This window comes from Pan paniscus, chromosome 2 (genome assembly GCF_029289425.2).
Source record: "Pan paniscus chromosome 2, NHGRI_mPanPan1-v2.0_pri, whole genome shotgun sequence".
Taxonomy (NCBI): domain Eukaryota; kingdom Metazoa; phylum Chordata; class Mammalia; order Primates; family Hominidae; genus Pan; species Pan paniscus.
Window position 1 is genome coordinate 181008148 of NC_085926.1, and position 25453 is coordinate 181033600.

The following is a 25453-nucleotide window of genomic DNA, read 5'->3' on the forward strand; positions in this document are numbered from 1 at the left end:
TGAGGTCAGCAAAGACTCCTCAGAGGCCTCTTGGAATCTTCCCTTTGGTGTGTCCCTGACCTGTCCCGCCTAAAGGAAGAATGCTTGGCATTTCTGTGAGAGTTTCAGAATTCGCCACGTGCATGCTTTCACTGACATTGCCTCACTTGATCCTTACAACGACCCTCTGAGACAGAATCGATATTAACAGACCATTTTACAGCTGAGAACAAAGAGGCTCAGAAGAGTTAAGCATCTACCGCAGATGCATGTAGTTTGTAGGTGAGACGAAGCAAGATCCTGCCCTACATTTTCCTCCATGGGATGTGTGGGTATAGAACAAAAATTCATTACGTGAGAATTTACTTTCACAGTCCCTGAAATGCCGCTGAAACCTATAACCATTGATGGGAAGCAGGACTGGCTACATAATGAATTTTTGGGGCTTAGTAAAAAATGAAAGTGCGGGGCCACGTGTTCAAAAATCAAGAATTTCATGGGGCAACAGCAAAGCATGAAAACAAGTCTGAGCCCTTCCGGATGCACAGGCAGAACACCTGTGAACCCGTCCCTGATGGGCAGGGCCACTGCTGTTCCACAAGAATCTGCGCTTTCTAGGGCTAATCAAAAAATGAGGCCTTCCGTAAGCAGAGTGCTCACATTCACTGTGAGTTCATCTTAAGGACACACAGGACAGAGTCTGGAAGCTGTACTCAGAATTCTTTCCATTTTGACTGAGTCAAAATTAGTGAAACATTGACTAGGACTAAGCTGATGTCTAGCTTTTTTTTTGAGTTGGGGTCTCCCTCTGTCGCCCAGGCTGGTGTGCAGTGGCAAGATCTTGGCTCACTGCAGCCTCAACCTGCTGGGCTCAAGTGATCCTCCTGCCTGAGCCTCCCAAGTAGCTGGGACTACAAGCACGTGGCACCACAGCCAGCTAATTTAAAAAAATTTTTTTTATAGAGATGGGATCTCACTATGGTGCCCAGGCTAGTCTTGAACTCCTGACCTCAAGAGATCTTCCCTACTTGACCTCTCAAGGTGTTGGGTTTACAAGGAATGAGGCTTGAGGTATAAGCTACTATGTCTAGCCATGATGTCTATCTTTAGAGTAAAGGAAAAGTATCTGTTAGGTGGATTCATGTAAACAAAAGGACAGGGGGATATTTAGTTTTCTTAAGATTACAAGCTTGACTTGACATGATCATACTTCAATTGTCCTACACATCTCTTCTGACTCACCCTTTCCATATGGTATTTAAGCCCTGGGTCTCAGGGTTAATGGCGTGGGGATATACCATCTTGTCTCATCACCATTCAAGACAGACATGGCTTCTGTTCATACATCCCTATTAAGTGTCTCTTTTCAAGAAAAAAAAAGATTCCAAGTTTTACACAATTTATGCTATGGAATGAGGCTTAGACAATTGTACCACTTTATTCTGTAGAGTTGTAGTGTTACTGAATATTCTTAAAGGAAATAAAATCGTCTTTGGTAAACTTTTTTCCAGAAATATTTTAGGCTCTGTGGTCCTTTGTTAATCCGTCAAGGAACCTTAACATCCTCCTTAGCAAAACTGTGGGTCCACCAACATGTCTACCTTTCTACAGACATACGGGGGTCTGGCACCAACCAGCCAATTCATCCTGCCCAGGACGCCAGCATGCCAATAACCATGGGGTCCTAAGGTCCCCCTGTCCACTTCTGCAAAACACACTGTGGAAGTTTCATAGTCCCAGCTGTTCAGGATGTGGATTTTGTCTTCAGCATCAATCATGTCTTTTTCGCTCAGCATTGTTGTGACTAAATCAAGAAAGCTTTGTTTTGGACATAGCAAAAGGAACCTGTGATCTACTTTTTGGCACTTTGACCCAGAGCTCTCTGCAAAATTTAGATTTTCTCCTTCATTGATACATTTGTTTATCAAACATTGCTAAAGATATACTATATGCGAAGTCGGGGTGAGCACTAGAGAAGAGACATGAAGGAGCCATAGACTTTGCCTTGGGGATGGCAAAATGTGTGACAAGTGCATTGATGAAGTTTGGGGAACAATGAATTGAGTTTCAGGGAACTAAGAGGAGGAAGTCTCTCATTTTACCTGAAGTGGAAGTGGGGAAGGGGGAATTTCACAGGGTGATGATATTTGAGTTATTTTAAGGATGGATGCTAAAGGAGCTGAGGGGTGGGAGGGGCCTTCTAGGCAGAGGGAAAAGCACCAGGGGAAAAAGAGCACGGAAAGTACAGATCACTTGGGGAGTTCTAAGTGTGCACTGTGAGGGTGTCAACACTTGAACACTGGTCACAGTCCTCAGAAGCCCAGCTCGTAGGCCAAGAGGGTTCCAAATGCCCCTCAAAGGCTCTGGAGTCCAGTTTGAGCAACATAATGAAAACCCATCTCTAGAAAAAAATACACAAATTAGCTGGGCATGGTGGCATGTACCTGTAGTCCCAGCTACTCAGGAGACTGAGAGGTGGGAGGATCACTTGAGTCCAGGAGGCTGAGGCTGCAGTGAGCCTGATCGTGCTACCACACTTCAGCCTGGGTGACAGAGGGAGGCCCTTTCTCAAAAAACAAAAAAAGCTCTGGGGAAACAACAGGTGGGTCTGCAGCATTGATTCCAGGACCTCAGTCGGCCAGTGCACTGCCTGACCCTCGCACCTCTCCTCTCTTGATGGTTGATTTCACAAGCCAGGGCTGGAGACCTAGAGCTGCCCGGCCAAAGGGGTGGAGGAGAAAGGGATAGTCCAAGGGATAGTGCTGTGCACAGAATGAAGTTACTGCAGAATGTTTTAAAAGCAACTATCCCACCAGGATGTTGTAGGGAGGTGTGGGGAGAGATGCATGTGATCTTGAACTTGAAGGGTCTGAACAACTTTCAGCATGTCACCCTAACCAAATGAGACACTGACAGGGAAAGGTTTTCAGTTCTTTAAAAAATGAAACTGAGGGAAAAAAAGAAAGGAAATCCACCTCTCCTGACCCCTCTAGGGGCCAAATACCACGCTGAACACTTTTACATTCTTTAGCTCAGCGCACTCTCATGGCAGCCCAGCAAAATAAGCACTCGTTGGCTCCATCTTATAGAAGAGGAACTGAGGCTCAGAGATCATGAGCAGCCTGTCCATGGTCACAAAGCAAATGATATGGATAATTTGCCTTGATTGAACAACAAGGTTAAGTGACTGATTTTTCTTTATGTTGTTGTCATTGGTAGTATTTCAATTTAAAAAACTACAAATTGGGCTGGGCACAGTGGCTCACACCTGTAATCCCAGCACTTTGGGAGGCCGAGGTTGGGCGGATCAGCTGAGGTCAGGACTTCAAGATCAGCCTGGCCAACATGGCGAAACCCCGTCTCTACTAAAAAATACAAAAATGAGCAGGGTGTGGTGGTACACACCTGTAATCCCAGCTACTCGAGAGGCTGAGGCAGGAGAATCACTTGAACCCAGGAGGCAGAGTTTGCAGTGAGCCGAAATCATGTCATTGCACTCCAGCCTGGGCGACAAAAGCAAAACCCGGTCTCAAAAACAAATAAACAAACAAAACCCTACAGATTGAAAGCGGGAACTATAGCCTATATTTCTGTTATTTTTCTTTCATAGCCAAGCTCATTGTTAGGGACAAAGTAGGTGCTCAGTAAATTCTTACTAATAAACGAGTTGATAAATCAGGCCTAATCAACATCCATTTATCATTCTACAGCTTAGCTCTCACAACGTCTATTATATTATAATGAATAAACTCACATTTTCTAAGGTTCTCTTTTTCTCTAGAGCTGTGGTTTTCAACTGCACATTATTTTTGCCTCCTAGGAGACATTTGACAATGTCTGGAGACATTTTGAGTTGTCAGACTGGGGTGGGCAGTTGCTCCTGGCATCTTGGAGATAGAGGCCAGAAATGCTGCTGAGCATTTTTCAAGGCACAAGGTAGTCCCCACACAAAGACTTATCTGGCCTCAAATGTTAATACTGTTGCTGTTGAGAAGTGCTGGTTTAGAAAGCGGCAACATTTCAAAAGCGACTGACTGAATGGTTGAGTCCATTTCTCTTTTGGAAAAATCTAGAAGGCTTTCTTACCTAAATACATTTCATACAATACACCCATTAGGGCAGAAGTCACAGTGTCAGAATCCACAGGCCAAATCTGGCCTTCAGTTTTATGTTTTTTGGCCAGCATGGTGCTCAAATTTTTTTTTTTTTTTTGAGACAGAGTTTTGCTCTTGTTGCCCAGGCTGGAGTGCAATGGCACAATCTCGGCTCACTGCAACTTCCGCCTCCTGGGTTCAAGCGATTCTCCTGCCTCAGCCTCCCTAGTAGCTGGGATTACAGGAATGCGCCACCACGTCCAGCTAATTTTTGTATTTTTAGTAGAGACAGGGTCTTGCCATGTTGGCCAGGCTGGTCTTGAACTCTTGGCCTCAGGTGATCCACCCACCTCGGCCTCCCAAAGTGCTGGGATTACAGGTGTGAGCCACTGCGCCCAGCCCTCAAATTTTTAAAAATGTGTTGCCAACATTAAAAAAAGTGCTTTTCTAGAAAGATCTAGATTTCTGCCTTATCTGGAACAATCAGAAGATCTGGCAATACCACCCTCTCCTTACCACCTGATTGAGGGGACATGTAAAATATTGAGCAACTGTGCCTGTAATTCCAGCACTTTGGGAGGCCGAGGTGGGTGGATCACGAGGTCAGGAGATCGAGACCATCCTGGCTAACATGGTGAAACCCCATCTCTACTAAAAATACAAAAAATTAGCCGGGCGTGGTGGCATGCACCTGTAGTCCCAGCTACTCGGGAGGCTGAGGCAAGAGAATCGCTTGAACCCAAGAGGCGGAGGTTGCAGTGAGCCAAGATCGCGTCACTGCACTCCAGCCTGGGCAACAGAGTGAGACCCCGTCTAAAACAAAGAAAAAAAAATATTGAACAACTGGCACAGAAGGGAAGTCACTCAGAATGGACATTGGACCATCCCAAATAAATGCCATAAAAGACACTGATAATCCCCGGGGCTAGACACCAGCCCTGCCATTTGCACCATCTGCAGAGCTAACTCCTAGGCAGATGAGCACTCTCCTGTCCCTCCCTTTTGTCTCCCAATTTCTGAGGCCTTCTCAGTTGCTTCATTACTTTGTGCTTACTTTAATATTTTTCTTATTAGATTGAATGGGAATTGAAATCTTTCTTGTCTTTAATTTTTGATGAAGACATATTTTGATCTTCATCAAAACTGGTAAAATAAAAATTTAGGACTGCTTGTTTCAATGAAAACAATTTTTTTTTTTTACTAGCTTGCTTTGCTCATTAGGTTATATGCCTAGCACCTGTGATTCTTGAATTCAGGGTCCCTGTTTTGGCTTAAACAAGCTCTTATTGATTGATGTTTTTTAGAAACGGAGTCTCACTCTATCACCCAGGCTGGAGTGCAACGGCACAATCATAGATCATTGCAGCCTTGACCTCTTAGGCTCAAGCGATCATCCCACCTCAGCTTGCATGTGGTAGCTGGGACCACAGGTACACGTCACCATGGCTAGCTAATTTTTAAATTTTTTGTAGAGATAGGGTCTTGCTATGTTGCCCAGGCTGATCTCAAACTCCTGGGTTCATGCAATCATTCCACCTTGGCTTCTGACAGTCCTGGGATTACAGGTGTGAGTCACCACTCCAGCCAAGTTCTTTTTTAAAATGCAGAAATTCAAAGGTGCCAAGAACATACATTGAGGAAAGGACAGTGTCTTCAATAAATGGTGCTAGGAAAACTGGGTATCTATATGCAGAACAATGAAACTAGACTCCTATCTCTTGCAATGTACAGCAATCACATCAAAATGGATTAAGGACTTAAATCTAAGGCATCAAACTTTGAAACCACTAAAAGAAATCACTGGGAAACTCTCCAGGACGTTGGTCTGGGCAAAGATTCCTTGAGTAATACGCCAAACCACAGGCAACCAAAGCAAAACTGGACAAATGGGATTACATCAAGTTAAAATGCTTCTGCACAGCAAGGAAACAATCAACAAAGTGAAGAGACAACCCACAGAATGAGAGAAAACGTTTGCAAACCATCCATCCGACAAGGGATTAACAACCAGAACATAGAAGAAGCTCAAACAACTCAACAGTAAAATATCTAATAATTTGATTTTAAAAATCTAATAATTTTATTAAAAAAATTAAATGCAAAAGATCTGAACAGACATTTCTCAAAAGAAGACATAAAATGGCAAACAGGTCTATGAAAAGGTGCTCAATACCACTGATCATAAGAGAAATGCAAATCAAAACTACAATGAGATGTCATCTCACCCCAGTGAAAATGGCTCTTAACCAAAAGATAGGCAATAACAATTGCTGGTGAGGATGTGGAGAAAAGGGAACCCTCGTACACTGCTGGTGAGAATGTAAATTAGTAGAACCAAGATGGAGAAAAGTTTGGATCCTCAAAAAACTAAAAACAGAGCCACCATATGATCTTGCAATCCAACTGCTAGATATATACCCCAAAGAAAGAAAATCAGTATATCGAAGCGATCTGCTCTCCCACATCCATTCTAGCACTGTTCACAACAGCTAAGGTTTGCAGGCAACCCAAGTGGCCATCAACATATGAATGGATAAAGAAAACATGGTACATGTACACAATAGAGTACTATTCAGCTGTAAAAAAGAATGAGATCCAGTCATCTGTAACAACCTGGATGGAACTGGAGGTCATCATGTGAAGTGAAATAAGCCAGGCACAGAAAGACAAACTTTGTACCTTCTCACTTATTTGTGGAAATTAAAAATTAAAATAATTGAACTCATGGAGATAGAGAGTAGAATGATGGTTACCAGAGGCTGGGAAGGGTAATGGGTGGGGTGGGGGAAAAGGGGATGGTTAATGGGTAAAAAAAATATAGACAGAATGGGCTGGGCACGGTGGCTTACGCCTGTAATCCCAGCACTTTGGGAGGCTCAGGGGGGCGGATCACGAGGTCAAGAGATCGAGACCATCCTGGCCAATGTGGTGAGACCCCGTCTCTACTGAAAATACAAAAATTAGCCAGGCGTGGTGGTGCGCGGCTGTAGTGTAGTCCCAGCTACTTGGGAGGCTGAGGCAGGGAAATCACTTGAACCTGAGAGGCGGAGGTTGCAGTGAGCCGAGATCGCACCACTGCACTCCAGCCTGGGTGACAGAGCGAGACTCCAACGCAAAAAAAAAAAAAAAAAAAAAAAAAAAAAAATATATATATATATATATACACACACACACACACACACACACACACACACAGAATGAATAAGATCTGATACTTGATAGCACAATAGAGTGACTGAAATCAAAAATAATTTATTGTACATTTTAAAATAACTGAGAGTATATTTAGATTTTTTGTAACACAAAGGATAAATGCTTGAGGTGATGAATAACCCATTTACCCTGATGTGATTACTACACATTGCATGCCTATATCAAAATATCTCATGTACCCCATAAATATATACACCTAGTATGTACCCACAAACATTTAAAAATAAAATAAAAAATCAAAATAAATTTAATAAAAAGTAAATGCGTAAGTTCCTGGGATAACTAAGGCCAGTGGGAATTTTTACCTTCTGTGAGCCTCTCTGCCTACCTCCCGGCGAAGGTCAGCTACTTTGGGAATTTGTGATGGGGAATGGAATGAATAAGGAGCATGTGGCTGGTGAAACTCAAGCAAAGCAGCTATTGCAACACTCGGGGCCATGGGCTGAGAGTGGCTCGCCTTGCCCCTTCCTGAAGCTGGGTGAATGGAGGGAGGGGAGGACGACCTGCTGGTGCTTCCGGCTCTTTCTGGACACTCATTTCCTGCCCCCACCCTTGGAGGAAGAGGTAATTTGGGAGCTCAAAGGATTTTCAGAAAGGCAGGGACTCAACACTTGGGTGGAGTTTGGTCAGAATCCAGCCCGAAGGAATAGGAAAGGCAGGGTTGGAGCATCAGGAGACAGAAGAAAGTAACAAAAAGAGAGGTTGAAAGTGTCAAAGAAATCTCTGTTTGCAGGTCTGCCTAAGGCCTGATGGCAGCTGCCCTTGTGTGCCACAAATGCTGGAGTTTATTGATGCCTTCCATTAGTCAATGAGTCACATGGGCAGTAGGTCTGGGTCTGGGTGGAACCGAGCCCTGAACCAAAGCATAAATGTTTATGTCTGTATCTTCTGCTATTTTGCCAAAGTGACTTTTTTTTTTTTTTTTTTTTTAGAGAGCAGTGGTGCAATCATTGAATCATTGCTCACTGCAGCCTCGACCTCCTGGGCTCAAGCAATTCAAGCAATCTTCCCACCTTAGCCTCCTGAGTAGCTAGGGCTACAAGCATGTGCTACCATGCCCAGCTAATTTTATTTTGTTTTCTTTGGTAGAGACAGACAGGGTCTTGCTATATATTTCCCAGGCTGGTCTCAAACTCCTGGCCTCGAGTGATTCTTGAGCCACTGTATCCAGCCCAGGGACTTTTAAAGAAATTCTTGTCATCTCTATAGTTTAACTTCAATTTTCCAGGGATAGAGCAGTTACTCTACCCTGAATGTCTTCTCATTTTGTGTGACGGTTGACATATGAAGGATTGTGTCTTTCCCACTTGGTCCCAAAAGGAAACCACTGACTTCTCAAGCGCAACTCTACCTTGTATGCTCCAGGAGAATAAAGTCTTTGTGATCAAGTTAATAATGACAATCATAACCGCCACTCTTCACTGAACATTGTTATCTACTGTGCTAGACAGTTTACATACCCCATTTCTAATCCTCCCAAGGGTCCTACTAAGTAGATGTAATTATTTCCATTTTACAGATTGGGAAACAAGCCCCAACTCTCCTGAGATCATGCAGCTAATCCCAGCTGCAAGGGGTCTCTCAGTGCCTCCTCCTCAGCTCTTACTGGGGCTATTTGAAGGACACTCTGAGGCAAGCGGGGGCAAGTCTCTCCCAGGGGAGTGGGATGACCAGCCCCCTCTGGTCTGCAAGACATTTGCCTGTTTCAATCACTGCAATTGCAGCTGCTGGCTCTTGAGCATCTGCCACTTCCCGTGTATGGGGCATGCTCTTTTTTTTTTTTTTTTTTTTGAGATGGAGTTTTGCTCCTGTTGCCCAGGCTGGAGTGCAATGGCGCAATCTCGGCTCACTGCAACCTCCACCTCCCTGGTTCAAGTGATTCTCCTGCCTCAGCCTCCCAAGTAGCTGGGATTACAGGCGCCCGCCACCATGCCCGGCTAATATTTTATATTTCAGTAGAGACGGGCTTTCACCATGTTGGCCAGGCTGGTCTCGAACTCCTGACCTCAGGTGATCTGCCCGCCTCAGCCTCCCAAAGTGCTGGGATTACAGGTGTGAGCCACCGCACCCAGCTGGGGCATGCTCTTTACAGAGGCAATCTCTAAGTCCTTTCCTCCATTTTTCAAATGCTAAAGCCCAAACAGGTTAAGTTGCCTGCCCAGTGTCACAAGGAGAGAAAGCAACAGAGCCAAATCTGCAGTGAGACTCTCTGACCTCGATCTATGACTGCTCTGTCCACATCACTTCCCTGTCTGTCCCTTCCAGGGTATGGTCTGGGAAACCCAGAGCCTGCTCTGGCCCTGAATTTTGCCTGCTGTGGTTGGAAAGAACCTGTTCTGACATTTGATTTCGGTTTTAGAATAATCCTGTTCCTCCGAATAATCCTGTTCCTCTGGGGCCCACTGGGAATTTCTACAGGTTTATTCATCTGCACAACTTCCTCCTTTGGCTGGTTTGCAAAGGGCACGGGTGGTTACGTTCCCCAGAGGTCAAGTCTCCCATAAGAGGCCCTGAAGCCCTTTTTGGGCTGCACAGAAGGAGGCTGAAGGGGGAAGAAGACAAACATAAGATGTTGACACTTCCTCCTCTCCATCCCCAAACCCCTCATTCTTATCAGCAAAGATCTCAAACTGAAGTGTGAGGTTGCACCACCTGGCCCCAGGATGAGGGAGAGGGAAAGCTGTACCAGATGCAGTTTGTGCAAAGGAGCTCAGGCCTCACCTTGGTAAATGTGAGATTCACAAATCCGCCCTGAAAATTCAACAGAAGGTTGGATTTTCGGGTGCCACAGTTCCCAGAGGCTTGGGTTGCGTTGGGGTCGATGTTGAAGTATCTCCGAGGTGAAAAAACCTAAATCAAGTTAGATAGATCAGCTAAATGAGATGTAGAGGAAAACTCTAGCTAGGGAACCAGATGCACAGGCTAGTTTGTGAGCCTGAAACTTAAGGCTGAGGATTCACTGGAGAACTGCAAAGTCCCCAGACAACACCTCTCGTTTTCAAACTGTTATGTTCAAAAGCTTTCTTAAAGAGGAGTTCTCCCACAGAGAGGAGTTCTTTTGTAAATAATTGATGGCAGGTATGTTCCTGATAAGCTGCATGGAATTTATGTTAAGTTAAACATGTTAAATGATACTAGAGGGAAGGGTTTGCTCTGTAAGGTACCTCTGTCTCAAATGGCAACCTAGATGTGGAAGTTTTATTTGAAATCATTAAAGTTTGCAGAAAAAGAAAATACTATTGGCCAGGCATGGTGGCTCATGCCTGTAATCCCAGCACTTTGGGAGGCCAAGGCAGGCAGATCATGAGGTCAGGAGTTCGAGACCAGCCTGGCCAACATAGTGAAATCCCGTCTCTACTAAAAATACAAAAATTAGCCGGGTGTGATGGCAGATGCCTGTAATCCCAGCTACTCAGGAGGCTGAGGCAGGAGAATCTCTTGAACCAGGGAGGTGGAGGTTGCAGTGAGCCAAGATTGTGCCACTACACTCCAGCCTGAGCAACAGAGTGAGACTCCGTCTCAAAAAAAAAAAAAAGAAAGAAAATATTGTTTTAGTGATTCCTTTAGTATATCAAATAATCGCAATCCCTCTCCCTCGGTTTTCTTGTTAATGTGGATTTCCACATTAATGTCAAAACTGCCCGGAACCATAGAAACCATCTGACTTAAATCTCTCATTTCACGGGAAAGGATATGAGGCTTTTAAGTCTTCTGGAGTGGTAGGGAGGGGCTGAGATCAACGTTGAACATTCTACGACACTCTGCCCATGTTGGCTAAAAGTGAGGGGTGTGAATATTTAAATTTTTGTTTGCCTTCCTCTCTCCAAACAGTTGCTATTAGTTTCTATTTTCATGTATATCCTAAAACATAATCACCTTTTAATGGAGCACCTTGGAGAGAGATGAGCTCGCAGCTATTGGTTTCATTTAAAGACACAGGATGTGGGGAATGCTCATTCCTAGCAAGGCAACCTCCACTCAGACTTTTTGAAGATAGTGTTATAGTCCTGTGGCCCCAACTTACCGACTCCTTGTCTTGAACAATCAGCTGTATCCCCATCTCTGCTTTTATACAGAGTCTGCTTCCGTTTAGAACCTGATAAATTCCAGTCTTGACTGACGATGGCTGAGGTGCAAGGGTGGGCCCAGGAACCGTGGAGGCAGGTGCAGCTGTGCGGGTGGTATTGTGGGCAGCTGCCGTTGTTCCTGGGGCATGGGTGGGTTGAACAGGCTTCTGACCGGTTGTGCTTTTGTGCAGTGCTATCGATAAAGTTGCTGGAAGGGTGGTCTGGTTACTGGGTTGAGTGGTGTTCCCAGTTGTGTGGCTGACGGTTGATGAACTGGTTCCAGTTGTATGAGCTGGTGGGGTGATGGTGGGTGGCAGTGAATAAGGCGCTAAGCTAGGGCCGACTGTAACTTCAGTAACTGGAGGAGCTGTGTGTGAGTTGTTGGGTGTGGCCTGGGTTGTGACCAGGGTGTAGGTAATTGGGCTGGTGGTTGCAGTGTTTTTTGTAGTTGCTGGGGTAGTTGTTGGAGTTTTTACTGTGGCCGCTGTTTGAAAGGTGATATGACCATCCATGAATCTTGCTGCTAAAGTTTGGTGAGGTGCTTGCTTAGCTGGTTGCTGGACAGGTTTTTTTATGTCTTGTACTGTTGCTGCTGCACTAGGTTGAGAATAATCTCTGGTTTCTGGAAATGCTTTTGCTCTCATTTGACTGCCATCATGCAAAATTACTGAAAATTAGGAAATAAAAGTGTTAAAAACACTAACCGATTGCTTACAAGGTCCCTCTCCCATCCCCATCTTAATGTTTGTTCATAAAAAACACCTAACATGCATATTTTTATACTTGGGGGAAATTTGCAAGGGTATAACAATGAAGCAAACATCACCAAAGATTCTAACCCCAGGACACAATTGTAATGTTCTGGTTGTATCCATGCCTTTTACAGGGTTATGACAGTTCCACAGCACCCAGCCCCTTTGCCTGTGTGAGGTGTGGTACTAATACACGCCAAAGTGATCATGCTCAGCTAGATATCTAAGTGTCAATGCCTCTTCATTCTCCACCTTCAAATGTGGATCCGGACAGCTGACATAAAATAGTGTTCCTGGGTGAACAGCTGCTGTATGACCTGATAGAGCTGGGGCAGCATGAATGATGGTAATAAAGATTTACAGAGTTACACAGTTTTCACAGAATCATATAATCCCAGGTTTGAAAGGGGTCTTAAAAGTCATCTAGTCCAAACTCCAATCTTTTTTTTCTTTTTTGAGACAGAGTCTTGCTCTGTTGCTCAGGCTGGAGTACAGTGGCACAATCTTGGCTCACTGCAACCTCTGCCTCCTGGGTTCAAGCGATTCTCCAGCCTCAGCCTCGTGAGTAGCTGGGATTAAAGGCACCTGCCACCACGCCCGGCTAATTTTTGTATTTTTAGTAGAGATGGGGTTTCACCATGTTGTCCAGGCTGGTCTCAAACTCATCTTGTGATCCGCCTGCCTCAGCCTTTCAAAGTGCTGGGATTACAGGCGTGAGCCACCGCGCCCCACCCCAAACCCTAATCTGATGTTTGAATTACACCTACAGATCTTTGCCATGTGTTCATCCAATCTAGACTTAACTGTTCCCAATGACAGGAGACTCATCTCTTCACAATACAGTCCTTTCCATTTTTTATCTTGTCACTTGTTGTTTTCTCAATACAGACCAATTCCTGTCATTTTCTTACTTAACTTTTGGAGTGGCCCAGTCTTTCTCAACCAAGAAAGAGAAGTCATAACTGCTCTGATATTTCAGGTGGGTTGTCCTTTGTGTTCTGGCTTTCATGGCAGCTCCTCAGAGCATCTTCCTTGTCCTCCTTATATAAAATAGTTCCCCATATCCATGATTCTCCACTGCAGTGTTAAATTCATTGCTTTCACTGCATTAATTACAACTTGTAAGTATATATGGGGATGGTATTCAAATATTTAACAATCAGCCTGGCCAGTATGTACCAGCCAAATATTTTCCCTGATTAAATGTTTGCTTATTGGTTTATTTGTTGGTTGTGGATCTTTCCTAGTAGATTAAGAGCACCGTGAAGGTGGAAACTGTGTGTACCATTTTTACCATCAGTGCCTGCACATAGACAGTGTACAGTAAATATGGGTCGAACGAAAAAATGACAGAATGTGTTAATGAGGACAATAGCATTGTAGGCCTTTTAGGATTATTGTAAGGCTCACATGAGTTGGTTTAAGTAAAACTCTTCATGGACCATTAAGCACACAGACGGTGTCTACTGTTGTCACAGGTTCTCTCCAGAGGCTGTCCTTAAGGGCAGAGGGCCTCCGTTCTTTTCCAACTAGAATAGGTCTATCCTTGCCTCCTTCCAGGCACATAGGGATCCAGAAAAGTGGACAAAACACAGATGATGGGCCGGGCACGGTGGCTCACACCTGTAATCCCAACACTTTGGGAGGCCAACGTGGGCAGATCACCTGAGGTCAGGAGTTCAAGACCAGCCTGGCTAACATGGTGAAATCCCACCTCTACTAAAAATAGAAAAATTAGCTGGGCATGGTGACACAGTGCCTGTAATCCCAGCTACTTGGAAGGCTGAGGCAAGAGAATAGCTTGAACCCGGGAGGCTGAGGTTGCAGTGAGTTGAGATCATGCCATTGCACTCTAGCCTGGGCAATAAAAGCAAAACGCTGTCTCAAAAACAACAACAACAACAAAAAACAGACGATGTCTTTAGGAGTCTGTGGTCAGGCACACTGAGAGATGCCTGTGTCCCTTCAATTTTGTGGTTTCTCAGTGTTTGCCCACAGACTCTCAGGAGAGCTGGAGCTGTCCTGTGCTGGGCTGAGAAAGGGAAAGGAGATCACGCTATGCTAGTATTTACAAAGTCCTAAAGTTCATACCCAGTAAAAATAATTCATATATGCCTTTTCTATCTCCCTCCTCCATTCAATACACTTCTAAGTGGTTACTTTTCTCATATTAATAACAATAAAAATTCCAAGTTACTGGACACTTACTACATAGAAGGCCTTAGGTCAGGGGTCATCTTTTACCAACTTCTCTCAAAAACACTTTGGTGGGTACTACTTTATCCATCTTTCAAATGAGGAAACTCAGGCTTGGAAAATTTCAGCCATTTGACCATAATGACACAACTGGTCAAAGTTGGGGCGGAGACTTGAGCACCGGTACATCTGAATCAAAGCTTGCCCTTGGGTTTGAGGGGTGGTGGAGGTGGGGTGTCGCTGGGAAGAATGGTGAGAGAAGACACAAAAGCAGAGGAGAGAGGAACAGGAGGGTGCCCTCCAGTGACCCCAATTCATGAAAACCTCATAATGATGATCCTTGGTGAGGGTTTCAAAAGTTCATGTGCTGAAAAGGGGATTATTTTCCAGAAGAAAAGTTCTAACTTTAAGCCCAGTAGTAAGACCTGTGAATTATTTCTGTACAGCTGGTTTGCAAAATAGGAAAGACAAAAGCACCAGTTCAAATTGCCTTGATAACCTTATAAAAAGACCGATGATTATTAATGACATTAAGTTATTTGAGATCATTCTTTAAGAGTCTTTTTTTAAAATCTAAAATATCCATTTGGATAAGTTAAATGCATGATACTTGAGAGTGGTAGGTTTGATGGGCTATAGGTTTACCTACAAACTTTTGTAAAATCCCTGCACGTAAAACTTTTATGCCCATGTCATGGAGCTTGGAGAAAGATTTTTCACTTTGAGATTATAATGGAGGTTGAGTGTTGTTGAAGATTTATTTTAGCAATTCATTTGGGTAAAACCCGCATTGCTTGTTCTCTGGTCAAACACCAACAAAAGCCCCATTAGATTCATACTATTACAATGGAGAAAGAGAATTCACTCTCAACTGTGGCTTCCAGGAATATCTCGTGGTGAAAAGTAAAGATTGCTACAGAGACCTCCAGGAGACTAGAAAACACTTGCCAGTTGTTCTCTTGGGGAAGTGATTATATCCTTGATAAAATCCTACTGTGTATGGCTGGTGTTTATAAGCTAAAGAGAATCTTCTCAACTGAGTTCAGTTTCCTAAACTCAGTAGTGCACCCTTAAAAAAAACAAAAAAAGCCTTCCTCAAGATGCAACTAGAACTCTTCTCTCAGTGGTAATGAATGAACTCAAATAAATAAAAAAAGGACTTAATTGTTCACAAATGAACGGCATCCTAAACAAGCCAAGAAGATACGTGGTACCCGGTCAAGGTGTGCTTCCTATGTAGGAAGCCTTGGTGGGGTGGCTAGAGGTGATGGCAGTTGAGATGTCTTGATACGGTGTGTAGGTGTAGGTGTGTCTCTGGGTGGTAGACAGAAGGCTGGGCTGGCAAATGGCTCAACCAAAAGTGCCAAGTTCATGGGTGTTGGAGATTGAACCTGTCAGAGAAGTATAGTTCTCACCCCTTCTCCTTCCCTCCTCTGGCCCTTCCCACTCTCCTCCTCTCCCTGTGTGGGGTATAAAAGATAGGCAGGTGATTCAACTGGGGTAGGTATCTCTGCATTGTAAAGTAGCTCAGAAAGACCATGAGAGCTACTCTATAATGTATATGACCACACACATGGTCTATGTATATGACCACACTTATGTGACTGATTTCTGTCGAAATTGGGTCACAGTTTTTAAATGGGATGTTTGGCCCTATAGAGGTTTAGTCAAGGTCACAGGTTTGTCTGAGGCCTAGAAAGAGGGCAGTGGGCAGAAGCAAGGGCAGGCATAGCCCAGACTTTGTCTTGACCCTCCCTCTATACACAGAACATAGTGCTGGTGTTCACACACTCATCTGCCCACCCCCACCCCACCCCACCCCAGCCTCCCCTCTCCAAAATTCAGGAGACTTGGCAAACAAGCACCCCAGGGCCTTGATCCATTGCTTGGACTCCACTAGATGGAAATTTGCATGAAGAGGCATTAGAAGGTTTTGGTTCCCCTACAACCAGTGGGTGTGAGATGAGTCATTGCCCAGTCCCCTGAGAAAGTCAGTGATCTCACAGGGGATCGTTTCTAGGTATTTTCCTGACAGCCAGTCCCTTCCCAGACAGCCTTTGGTTGGTTTCCCTGCCACACCACTCAACAGTATGTACGGGTCTCCTCTCAGGCAGGCTCTGTACCAGGCACTGGGGGTAGGTCTTTGTTCTCAGGGGCCCTGTGAGGCAGACACATGAGTAAACCACACTTCTCAGTGTGACAAGTGTTTTTTTTTGTCTTTGTTTTTGTTTTTTTTTTCTCCTTGAGACAGGGTCTCACTCTGTCACCCAGGTTGGAGTGCAGTGGCATGCTCAGGGCTCACTGTAGCCTCAGCTTCCTGGGTTCAAGCGATCCTCCCACCTCAGCCTTTCCAGTAGCTGCGACTACAGGCATATGCCACCATGTCAAGCTAATTTTTGCATTTTTTGTACAGTCTCATCATGTTGCCCAGTCTGGTTTCAAACTCCTAGGATTAAGTGATCTGCCTGCCTCAGACTCCCAAAGTGCTGGGATTACAGGCATGGGCCACTGTGCCCGACTGACAAGTGTCTTTATCAAATCCCCAGATACTATGAGAGTGTGGGTAGGGTGGGAATCCAACACAAGGATAAATTCTTCAGGCAGACAAAGGAGGAGATGGTTTCCAGACAGGAGGAAGAGAATGTGTAAGGGCGCAGAGGCTTCAGAAGTCTTGTATGTCTGGAGAACAGCAAGGGGTCAGCATGACGGGAACACAGGGACGGTATGGGAAGGGAGGGGTGAGGAGGGGAGACCAGCAGGGAGCAGGCCTGGCAGGCCTTGGAGACTACACACTGTCTGCAGAGCTCTGAGGAGCACAGTCAGGGAGTCATTGGAGCCCCATGGCCATGTCCAGGTTCAGGGCATCACAGTTTAGCCCCCAGCATGTTTTCTGGCACCTCTAGGGGTAGCAGAAGCAGCCCCAGCAGGGTGCAGCAGAGAGAGTCAAGGAAACCCTAGAGCAGAAGGGCCACTAGCCCCGTGACAGACTGCTGGCTGACTATTCCAAAACCCAGTCTCTCCTTCTTTCTAACAGTACCTCAAGTTTCAGCTGAGCACTTGTTGCCTGGAATAAAGAGTTCTATGTCTAAACCTCCTTTCTAGCTGGGTGGGAGCATATGACTGAGTTTTAGCAAAAGAAGGGAAGTGTTAAGATCATGTGGGCCTTCTGGGAAGGCTGGGTGAAGGCAGCTCAATCACCCGTGTGGACTGCCTTTCTACAGCCCTTCTGTTTTTCTTCCTTTGACCAACCTGCAACTTGTATGTGATGGCTGGAGCTCCAGCCAACATGTGGAACCGTGAGGAGGCCTTGAGGGTAGAAGTCACATACCTATATATCGGATCCTAATGACGGATCTCCAGTGAAGCACTCCCACACTAGAACTGACCTGAATTTCTCTGGACATGTTTTCACATGAAAGAGTAACAAGCAACTGTCTTGTTTAATCTACTGTTATTTTGGCTTGTCTCTTACGTGTAACTGAACCTAAACTTAACTGACGTGAACTTAAATCCCCTCATTTTCTGGAGGAAAAATTTGAGATCAGGGAAGCAAGTTGACTGGGTAAAGATTACTCAGAGAGTTTACCCAAAAGCTCCGTCTCTCCTAGCAAAACTTTCTGATGATTTTTGCTCATTTCCAATTCAACAAGGATTTCTTGAGCCTATGCATGCAGGATCATGTAGCACAGTAGCGTAGAGCCTGAACCCCAAGGCCAGACTTCGTTTTTGTTTTGTTTTGTTTGAGACACAGTCCACTATGTTGTCCAGGCTGGTCTCAAACTCCTGGCCTCAAGCGACCTTCCACCTCAGGATCCCAAAGTGCTGGGATTACAGGTGTGAGTCACTGTGCCCAGCCAAGGCCAGATGTCTTGAATGCCAGTCTCAGGAATGCTACTCACTAACTGGGAGACCATGAACAATTCCTTAACCTGCCTCTGCCTCAGTACCGCCATCTGTAAAATAGGGATAAGAATAGCATCTACTTTTCAGGGTTCTTATGAGACTAAATAAGTTATAGGTAAGTAGATGTATGAGTAAAGCACATAGGTTAGCTGCTATGAGCACAGACTCTGGTTCAAAGCTCGACTCTGTCACCAGCTAGCTATGTGATCAGGGGCAAGTTATTTAACCTCTTTGTGCTTCTATTTCCTCGCAAGTAAAACGGAGACAATAGCAGTACTTACAAAGCTGTTTTGTGGATTAAAGCACTGCGAACAGTGCCTGGCATGCAGAGAGTGCCAGGAAGCCATGTCCATCATTGTTAATTACCATGTGCTGATGAGCCCTGTACTGAGTGAAGAAGGGGCTCAAGGTCAGGTTGTGAGGTGAATGGGAGAGGGACTGGAGGGACAAACAGGAGATACGAGTTAACATCACTGAGCAAAATCACTGCAGTAATTGCTGTCCAGGTGCTACCTCATTTGTTTCCCCAGTACTCCTAGCAGAGGGTATTATTCTCCCCATTTTTCAGTGAGGGAACTGAGCACCGGAAAGGTTGGGTGATGTGAACAAGGCCTCCCTGCTGGGAAGGGTCAGGGCAAGGGTTTGAATCCAGTTCCGTGCCACCCCTCAAAGGCCTCCACCTCTGAGGAAGAAACCTCTGATGCATCCTTCACCTAGCTCACCTCTGAGAATTTGTAGCTCAGAAAGGAACCGGTAATGTGGGCATTTTCTCTCCACTTGCCCTTGCATTTGTCAATACTCACTGTATTTTTATTTTTATTTATTTATTTTTTTTTGAGACAGAGTCTCACTCTGTTACCTAGGTTGGAGTGCAGTGGCATGATCTTGGCTTACTGCAACCTCCGCCTCTTGGGTTCAAGTGATTCTCCTGCCTCAGTCTCCCGAGTACCTGGGATTACAGGCGCCCACCACCATGCCCGGCTAATTTTTGTATTTTTAGTAGAGGCGGGGTTTCACCGGTGGCCAGGCTAGTCTCGAACTCCTGACCTCAAGTGATCCGCCGGCCTCAGCCTCCCAAAGTGCTGGGATTGCAGGTGTGAGCCACCACGCCTGGCCTGTCAATACCATTGTGTTTCTGAGCCTATGCATCCATTCAACGAGCGCTCACATACAGGTCACTGTGGGTTACCGCTAGGCTGAGATTGTTTTGCTTTTTTAATAGCTTGCCCTGCGAAGCGTGATGATGACTTCCTCTTCTGTCCCCTAAAAGAACCTGAAACTGTAAGTCTGAAAGTGTGGCGCAGGGGAGAACTGCCTAGGCAAGGGCAGCTGGCACGACCCTTCTCACCTCTTCCCTAACATTCCTAGCATTCATGTTACAAGCAAGGGCCACCGCGCCCCCTGCTTGAGCATGTTAGCCGGGCGGTAGGGACGGAGACAGTTATCTCATGACGTTCGAGTAACCAGGAAACTTCATCACAGGGACAACACCACAGCACCCGAGGACTCAATGTCTAGGGGGGAAAGCTCTGGAGAAAGCGGAGGGTCGGATCATAAAATAATCATAAACTCAGCGTCCCAGACGGCATCTGGGATGGGAAGTACAATGATCATTTAAAAAAAAAAAAAAAGTCTTTGACACTCTGTCCTACACCTTTCTGAAATGGCACAATCTGTCAGACCACATCTGATGCAAGGAAAAGCAAGACAGGAGCGCTTTTCCCGGATAACAAAGCCAAGACTCCCATTCCTAAGCCCTGGCTCAGGTCTCCATCTCTTAAATCCGAGTGACCTCTACAAACTCTCCCTGAGAAGGTGTCCAGAACCCTTTTGGAAGCGAGGGACAGTGTCACTGTCTTTGGGGTTGACACCCGCTCTGAGTAACTCACGGAAAACAAGTTCCAGCTGGGAAGCCCTTGGACGCGCCACACCTCCCTACCCGCAGCCCGTCCTGTGCAGCCCGTCCTGTGGCGCCCGGGACTCCAGAGTGCGTTTAGATGAAAGGGGACCGACACGTCAGGGCCACCGCGGGAAGCGCTGAGGGCCACTCACCGGCCAGGGACGCGAAGAGCGCGGCCGCCGCGCTGAGCTGCCGGGGCATGGTGGGCGCTGGGCGAGGTTCTGCAGCGTGCGGCGAGGTCCGGGCAGGCCCCGAATCGGTGCCGGAGAAACCTACCTGTGCCGGAGAAACGAAACCACCTGCTTATGAGAAGCAGCCGAAAAGCCCGCCCAGGGCCGCTGGGCGGGGAGGGAAACTCCGCCGGCCCCCTCCTACCCCTACGGAGCCGGGAGGGGCGGGGACTCGGCGCAGCCGCCGGGGCCCGGGCCTCTGGGACCGTTTACCGCACGCGCGTGGTCCCGGCAGCGCCGGCCTCCTCCGCTCATACCCTGGGTCTCCTCCTTTCTTTTTCTTTTCTTTTTGAGACGAAGTCTCGCTCTGTCGCCCAGGCTGGAGTGCAGTGGCGCGATCTCGGCTCACTACAACCTCTGCCTCCCGGGTTCAAGCGATTCTTCTGCCTCAGCCTCCCGAGTAGCTGGGATTACAGGCGCGCGCCACCACACCCGGCTAATTTTTGTATTTTTAGTAGAGACGGTGTGTCACCACATTGGCCAGGCTGGTCTCGAGTTCCTGACCTCGTGATTCGCCCGCCTCGACCTCCCAAAGTGCTGGGATTATAGACGTGAGCCACCAAGCCCGGCCAGGGTCTCCTCTTTTATTTCTTTTCTTTTTATTTCTTTTGTTTTGTTTTGTTTTTTGAGACAAAGTCTCGCTCTGTCGCCAGGCTGGAGTGCAGTGGCGGGATCTCGGCTCACTGCCCTGGTTCAAGCGATTCTCCTGCTGCAGCCTCCCGAGTAGCTGGGGTTACAGGCGCCCGCCACCACGCCCAGCTAATTTTTGTATTTTAGTAGAGACGGGGTTTCACCCTGTTGGCCAGGCTGGTCTCGATCTCCTGACCTTGTGATCCGCCCGCCTCGGCCTCCCAAAGTGTTGGGATTACAGGCGTGAGCCATTGCGCCCGGCCCAGGGTCTCCTCTTTTCTAACAGCTCGGGTACCTTTCTGGGAACCCGGAGACGCTTCTCAGCCGGGAGAAAGCCAGCCACTAGGCGAGCAGGAGCCTAAAAACCCCTAAGCACCCTGACTGCATGTCTTCCCAGGGAGTCTGCGGCAGCCGCGCTCCACGCCCAGGCCTCGCCAGGACCGCGGTTTGCGGGAAGCAACAGGAGCACAGCCCAGAGGCGCTAGGTCTGGCTGGGAGCCCGCGCTGCCGACTCCCCGGCGTGCGGCGTCGGGGAACCTCTCGGAGCCTTGGATTCTTCAGCTGTAAAACGGACATAATAATGCCCACTCCCAGTGTGTTTTTTTATTTTCTTTTTTCTTTTTCTTTCTTTGTTTTTGTTTGTTTGTTTGTTTCTGTTTTTGTTTTTGTGACAGGGTCTCACTCTGTCGCCCAGGCTGGAGGGCAATGGTGTGATCTCGGCTCACTGCAAACTTGGGTTCAGGCGATTCTCCTGCCTCAGCCTCCACAGTAGCTAGGATTACAGGTGTGCGCCACCACGTCCGGCTAATTTTTTGTATTTTTAGTAGAGACCGGGTTTCACCATGTTGGCCAAGCTGGTCTCAAACTCCTGACCCCAGGTGATCCGCCCGCCTCGGCCTTCCAAAGATCTGGGATTACAAGCGTGAGCCACTGCGCCTGGCCCCAGGTGGTTTTACAGACCAGAAAATCCTGGAACAAAAAACACACAATATCGTTGTTTTTTTTTTTTTTTTTTTTTTTTGGAGTCAGGGTCTCGCTCTATCACCCAGGCTGGAGTGCAGTGGCGTGATCTCGGCTCACTGCAACTTCGACCTCCTGGCCTCAAGTGAGTCTCCCACCTCAGCCTCCTGAGTAGCTGGGACCAAAGGCGCGTGCCACCACGCCCAGCTATTTTATTTTATTTTATGTAGAGAGGAGGTCTCGCTGTGTTGCCCAGGCTGGTCTCGAGTTCCTGGCCTCAAACGATCCTCCTGCGTTAGCCAACCATTGGGATTACAGGTGTAAGCCACGGCCCACGGCTCAACAACGCTGACAGGCAACCTTTTAATGTCTTATCTCTTTCCTCTATTAATTGGATTGTCTGTCAAAACAACGATGTTTTGACAGGGCTTGAGTCCAAGTGGGGAATACACATTTAAGCAATATATTAGGAGACCCTCCTTATCACTAGATTGAGGGCTTTCAGCTTAGCCTCAAATTATTTTCTGAAAAATAACTTTGGCTACAATTATTTTATCTTACTATGTTGCTCCAAACACTCTAATCAAGTCAACTTAACCAAAGCTTGCAGTGTGTTTCAGAATGGAATTTTTATGGTGAAAAGTGAGGGTTAACTTGTGCCAGTCAACCTAGTTTCAGCAACTACCTGCTTTCTGATCTTTGAGACAGTTTACTCAAAAGACGATAATTAAGTGGGTATAGACTGTGTGCCAGGCACTCTTCTTATTCCATTTAAGCGCCATAGCCACTCTATATGGACACTGTTGTTATTATCGCTGCCCCATTTCGCAGATGGAGAAACTAAGCACAAAGAAGGGAGTTGCCCAGAGTCACTTAGATAATAAATACCGAAACCTGACCATAAATCTTGTCTGCCTTGAGAGTCTAGGATTTTATGCACATAGCCGGGCGCAGTGGCTCACGCCTGTAATCCCAGCACTTTAGGAGGCCGAGGCAGACGGATCACGAGGTCAGGAGATCGAGAACATCCTGGCTAACACAGTGAAACCCAGTTCTATTAAAAATATAAAAAAATTAGCCAGGCGTGGTGGCAGGTGCACGTAGTCCCAGCTACTCAGGAGGCTGAGGCAGGAGAATGGTGTGAACCCAGGAGGTGGAGCTTGCAGTGAGCCGAGATCGCGCCACTGCACTCCAGCCTGGGCGACAGAAGGAGACTCCGTCTCAAAAATAAAATAAAATAAAATAAAGCTGCTCCTCTTACCCTGGAAATTCCAAGGGATTTAGGAACTCTGTTTCAGGAACCAGGGTCAAAGACCAAGTATTAAAACAAAAGATTCTCCTAGAACTCTGATATATAAGGATTTTAGGAGCTCTGTCTTAGAAACTGGGACAGAGACCAAAGATATATTATTATATCGCAGTATCATAGTTTATTATTTTCAAAAAACGTTTTCTGGCTGGTACAGTGGTTCATGCCTATAATCCAAGCACTTTGGGAGGCCAAGGTGGGAGAGTCACTTGAGGCCAGAAGTTCAAGTCCAGCCTGGGCAACACAGGGATGCCACTATTAAAAATTTTTTTAATTAGCTGGGCATGGTGGCACATGCCTGTAGTCCCAGCTACTTGGGAGGCTGAAGCAGGAGGATTGCTTGAGCCTGAGAGGTCAAGACTGTAGTGAGCTGCGATCAAGCGACTGCACTCTAGCCTGGGTGACAAAGCCAGACCCTGCGTCTAAAAAAAAGAAAAGAAGAGAAAAAAAAAGTTTTTTATTTCAACTAAGTTGTTGGATTTATTAGCATAAAGCTTTTCATAACAATCCCTTGTCTTACAATATCTGTAGTATAGGTAGTGATGTCACTTCTTTTATTACTAATATTAATAATTTGTATTTTCTCTCTTATTTCCCTGATAATATTAATAATTTGTATTTTCTCTCTTTTTTCCCTGATAAGTTTGGCTGGAGGTTGATCAATTCTATTCATGTTTTCAAGAAAAAAACAAAATTTCATTTCATCAAGTTCCTTCATTGTTCTTATGTTTTCTGTTTTATTCATTTCTACCTGATCTTTATTATTTTCTTTCTTCTACTTAACTTGTGTTTTATTTGCTCCTCTTTCAATAGTTTTCAAAGATGGAACTTGCCTGGGATATCCCAGCACTTTAGGAGGCTGAGGTGGGAGGATCACCTGAGGTCAGGAGTTCAAGACCAGCCTGGCCAACATGGTGAAACTCCATCTCTACTAAAAATACAAAAATTAGCTGGGTGTGGTGGTGGGCACCTGTGATCCCAGCTACTTGGGAGGCTGAGGCAGGAGAATCACTTGAACCCGGGAGGTGGAGGTTACAGTGAGCTGAGATCACGCCACTGCACTCCAGCCTGGGTGACAGGAGCTAGACTCTGTCTCAAAAAAAAAAAAAAAGAAAAAAAAAAGATGAAAGTTGAGGCCAGTGGTATAAAATCTTTCTTCATCTCTAATAAACAGGTTTACTGTTATGAACTTCCCTCTAATTACTACTTTAGCTGGATCCCACAAGTTTAATATGTTTTCATTTTCATATAATTAGAAATACTTCCTAATTTCCTTTTGCTATCTCCTTGACTCATGGTTATTTAAAATAGCATTATTTCATTTCCAAACATATAGTTTTTCAGATATCTTTCTTTTATTGATTTTTAATTCCACTGTGGTTGAAAACATAATTATGGACTTAAATCTTACAAATTTATTGATATTTGTTTTTTGACCAAGACTATGGTTGGTTACATTAGTTTTCAGGACTGACATAACAAAGTGCCACAGACTGGGTAATTAAACCACAGACATTTGCTTTCTTATAATTCTGGAAACCAGACATGTGAGATCAAAGTGTCAGCCGGGTTGGTTTTTTCTTTTTCCTTTTTTTTTTTTTTTTTTGAGACAGAGTCTCTTTCTGTCACCCAGGCTGTGATGCAGTGGTGCGATCTCAGCTTACTGCAAATTCTGCCTCCCAGGCTCAAGCGATTCTCCTGCCTCAGCCTCCCGAGTAGCTGGGATTACAGGTGCCTCTCACTGCACCTGGATAATTTTTGTATTTTTAGTAGAGACAGGGTTTCACCATGTTGGCCAGGTTGATCTCAAACTCCTGATCTCAGGTAATACACCCGCCTCGGCCTCCCAAAGTACTGAGATTACAGGCGTGAGCCACTGCGCCCGGCCCGGGTTAGTTCTTTCTAAGGCCTCTCTCCTTGGCTAGTAGACACCTTTGTTTCACATGGTCATCCCTCTGTGCATGCCTTTGTCTGTCCTAATCTCTCCTTCTTATAAGGACATTAGTCAGGTAGGATTAGTGCCTACTCTTTGAACTCGTTTTACCTCTTAAAGACCCTATCTCCGAATGTAGTCACATTCTGAGATACTTGGGGTTAAGACTTGTATTAGTCCATTTTCACGCTGCTCATAAAGACATACCTGAGACTGGGAAGAAAAAGAGGTTTAATTGGACAATTCCACATGGCTGGGGAGGCCTCAGAATCATGGTGGGAGGCGAA

At 45.8% G+C, this 25453-nt stretch overlaps 1 protein-coding gene across 5 annotated transcripts in view; it reads right to left on the bottom strand.

Annotated features, from left to right (window-relative positions):
• The window catches only part of LAMP3 (lysosomal associated membrane protein 3), a 42613-nt gene extending 20167 nt beyond the window's left edge, over nucleotides 1-22446 (bottom strand). For 2 of the 5 annotated variants that reach the window (XM_055110726.2, XM_055110727.2), the window contains exons 1-4: nucleotides 21260-22444; nucleotides 20257-20380; nucleotides 11311-12020; nucleotides 10008-10136 (exon numbers count right to left, since the gene is read on the bottom strand). In XM_055110726.2, the coding sequence (XP_054966701.1) occupies nucleotides 10008-10136; nucleotides 11311-12020; nucleotides 20257-20305 (888 nt within the window). In that variant the 5' untranslated portion in view covers nucleotides 20306-20380; nucleotides 21260-22444. Of the gene's footprint in view, nucleotides 1-10007; nucleotides 10137-11310; nucleotides 12021-20256 lie in introns of all 5 variants that reach the window. The other 3 variants (XM_055110728.2, XM_055110725.2, XM_063602616.1) reach the window with 3 other exon arrangements.
• Between the last annotated feature and the right edge of the window lie 3007 nt (nucleotides 22447-25453).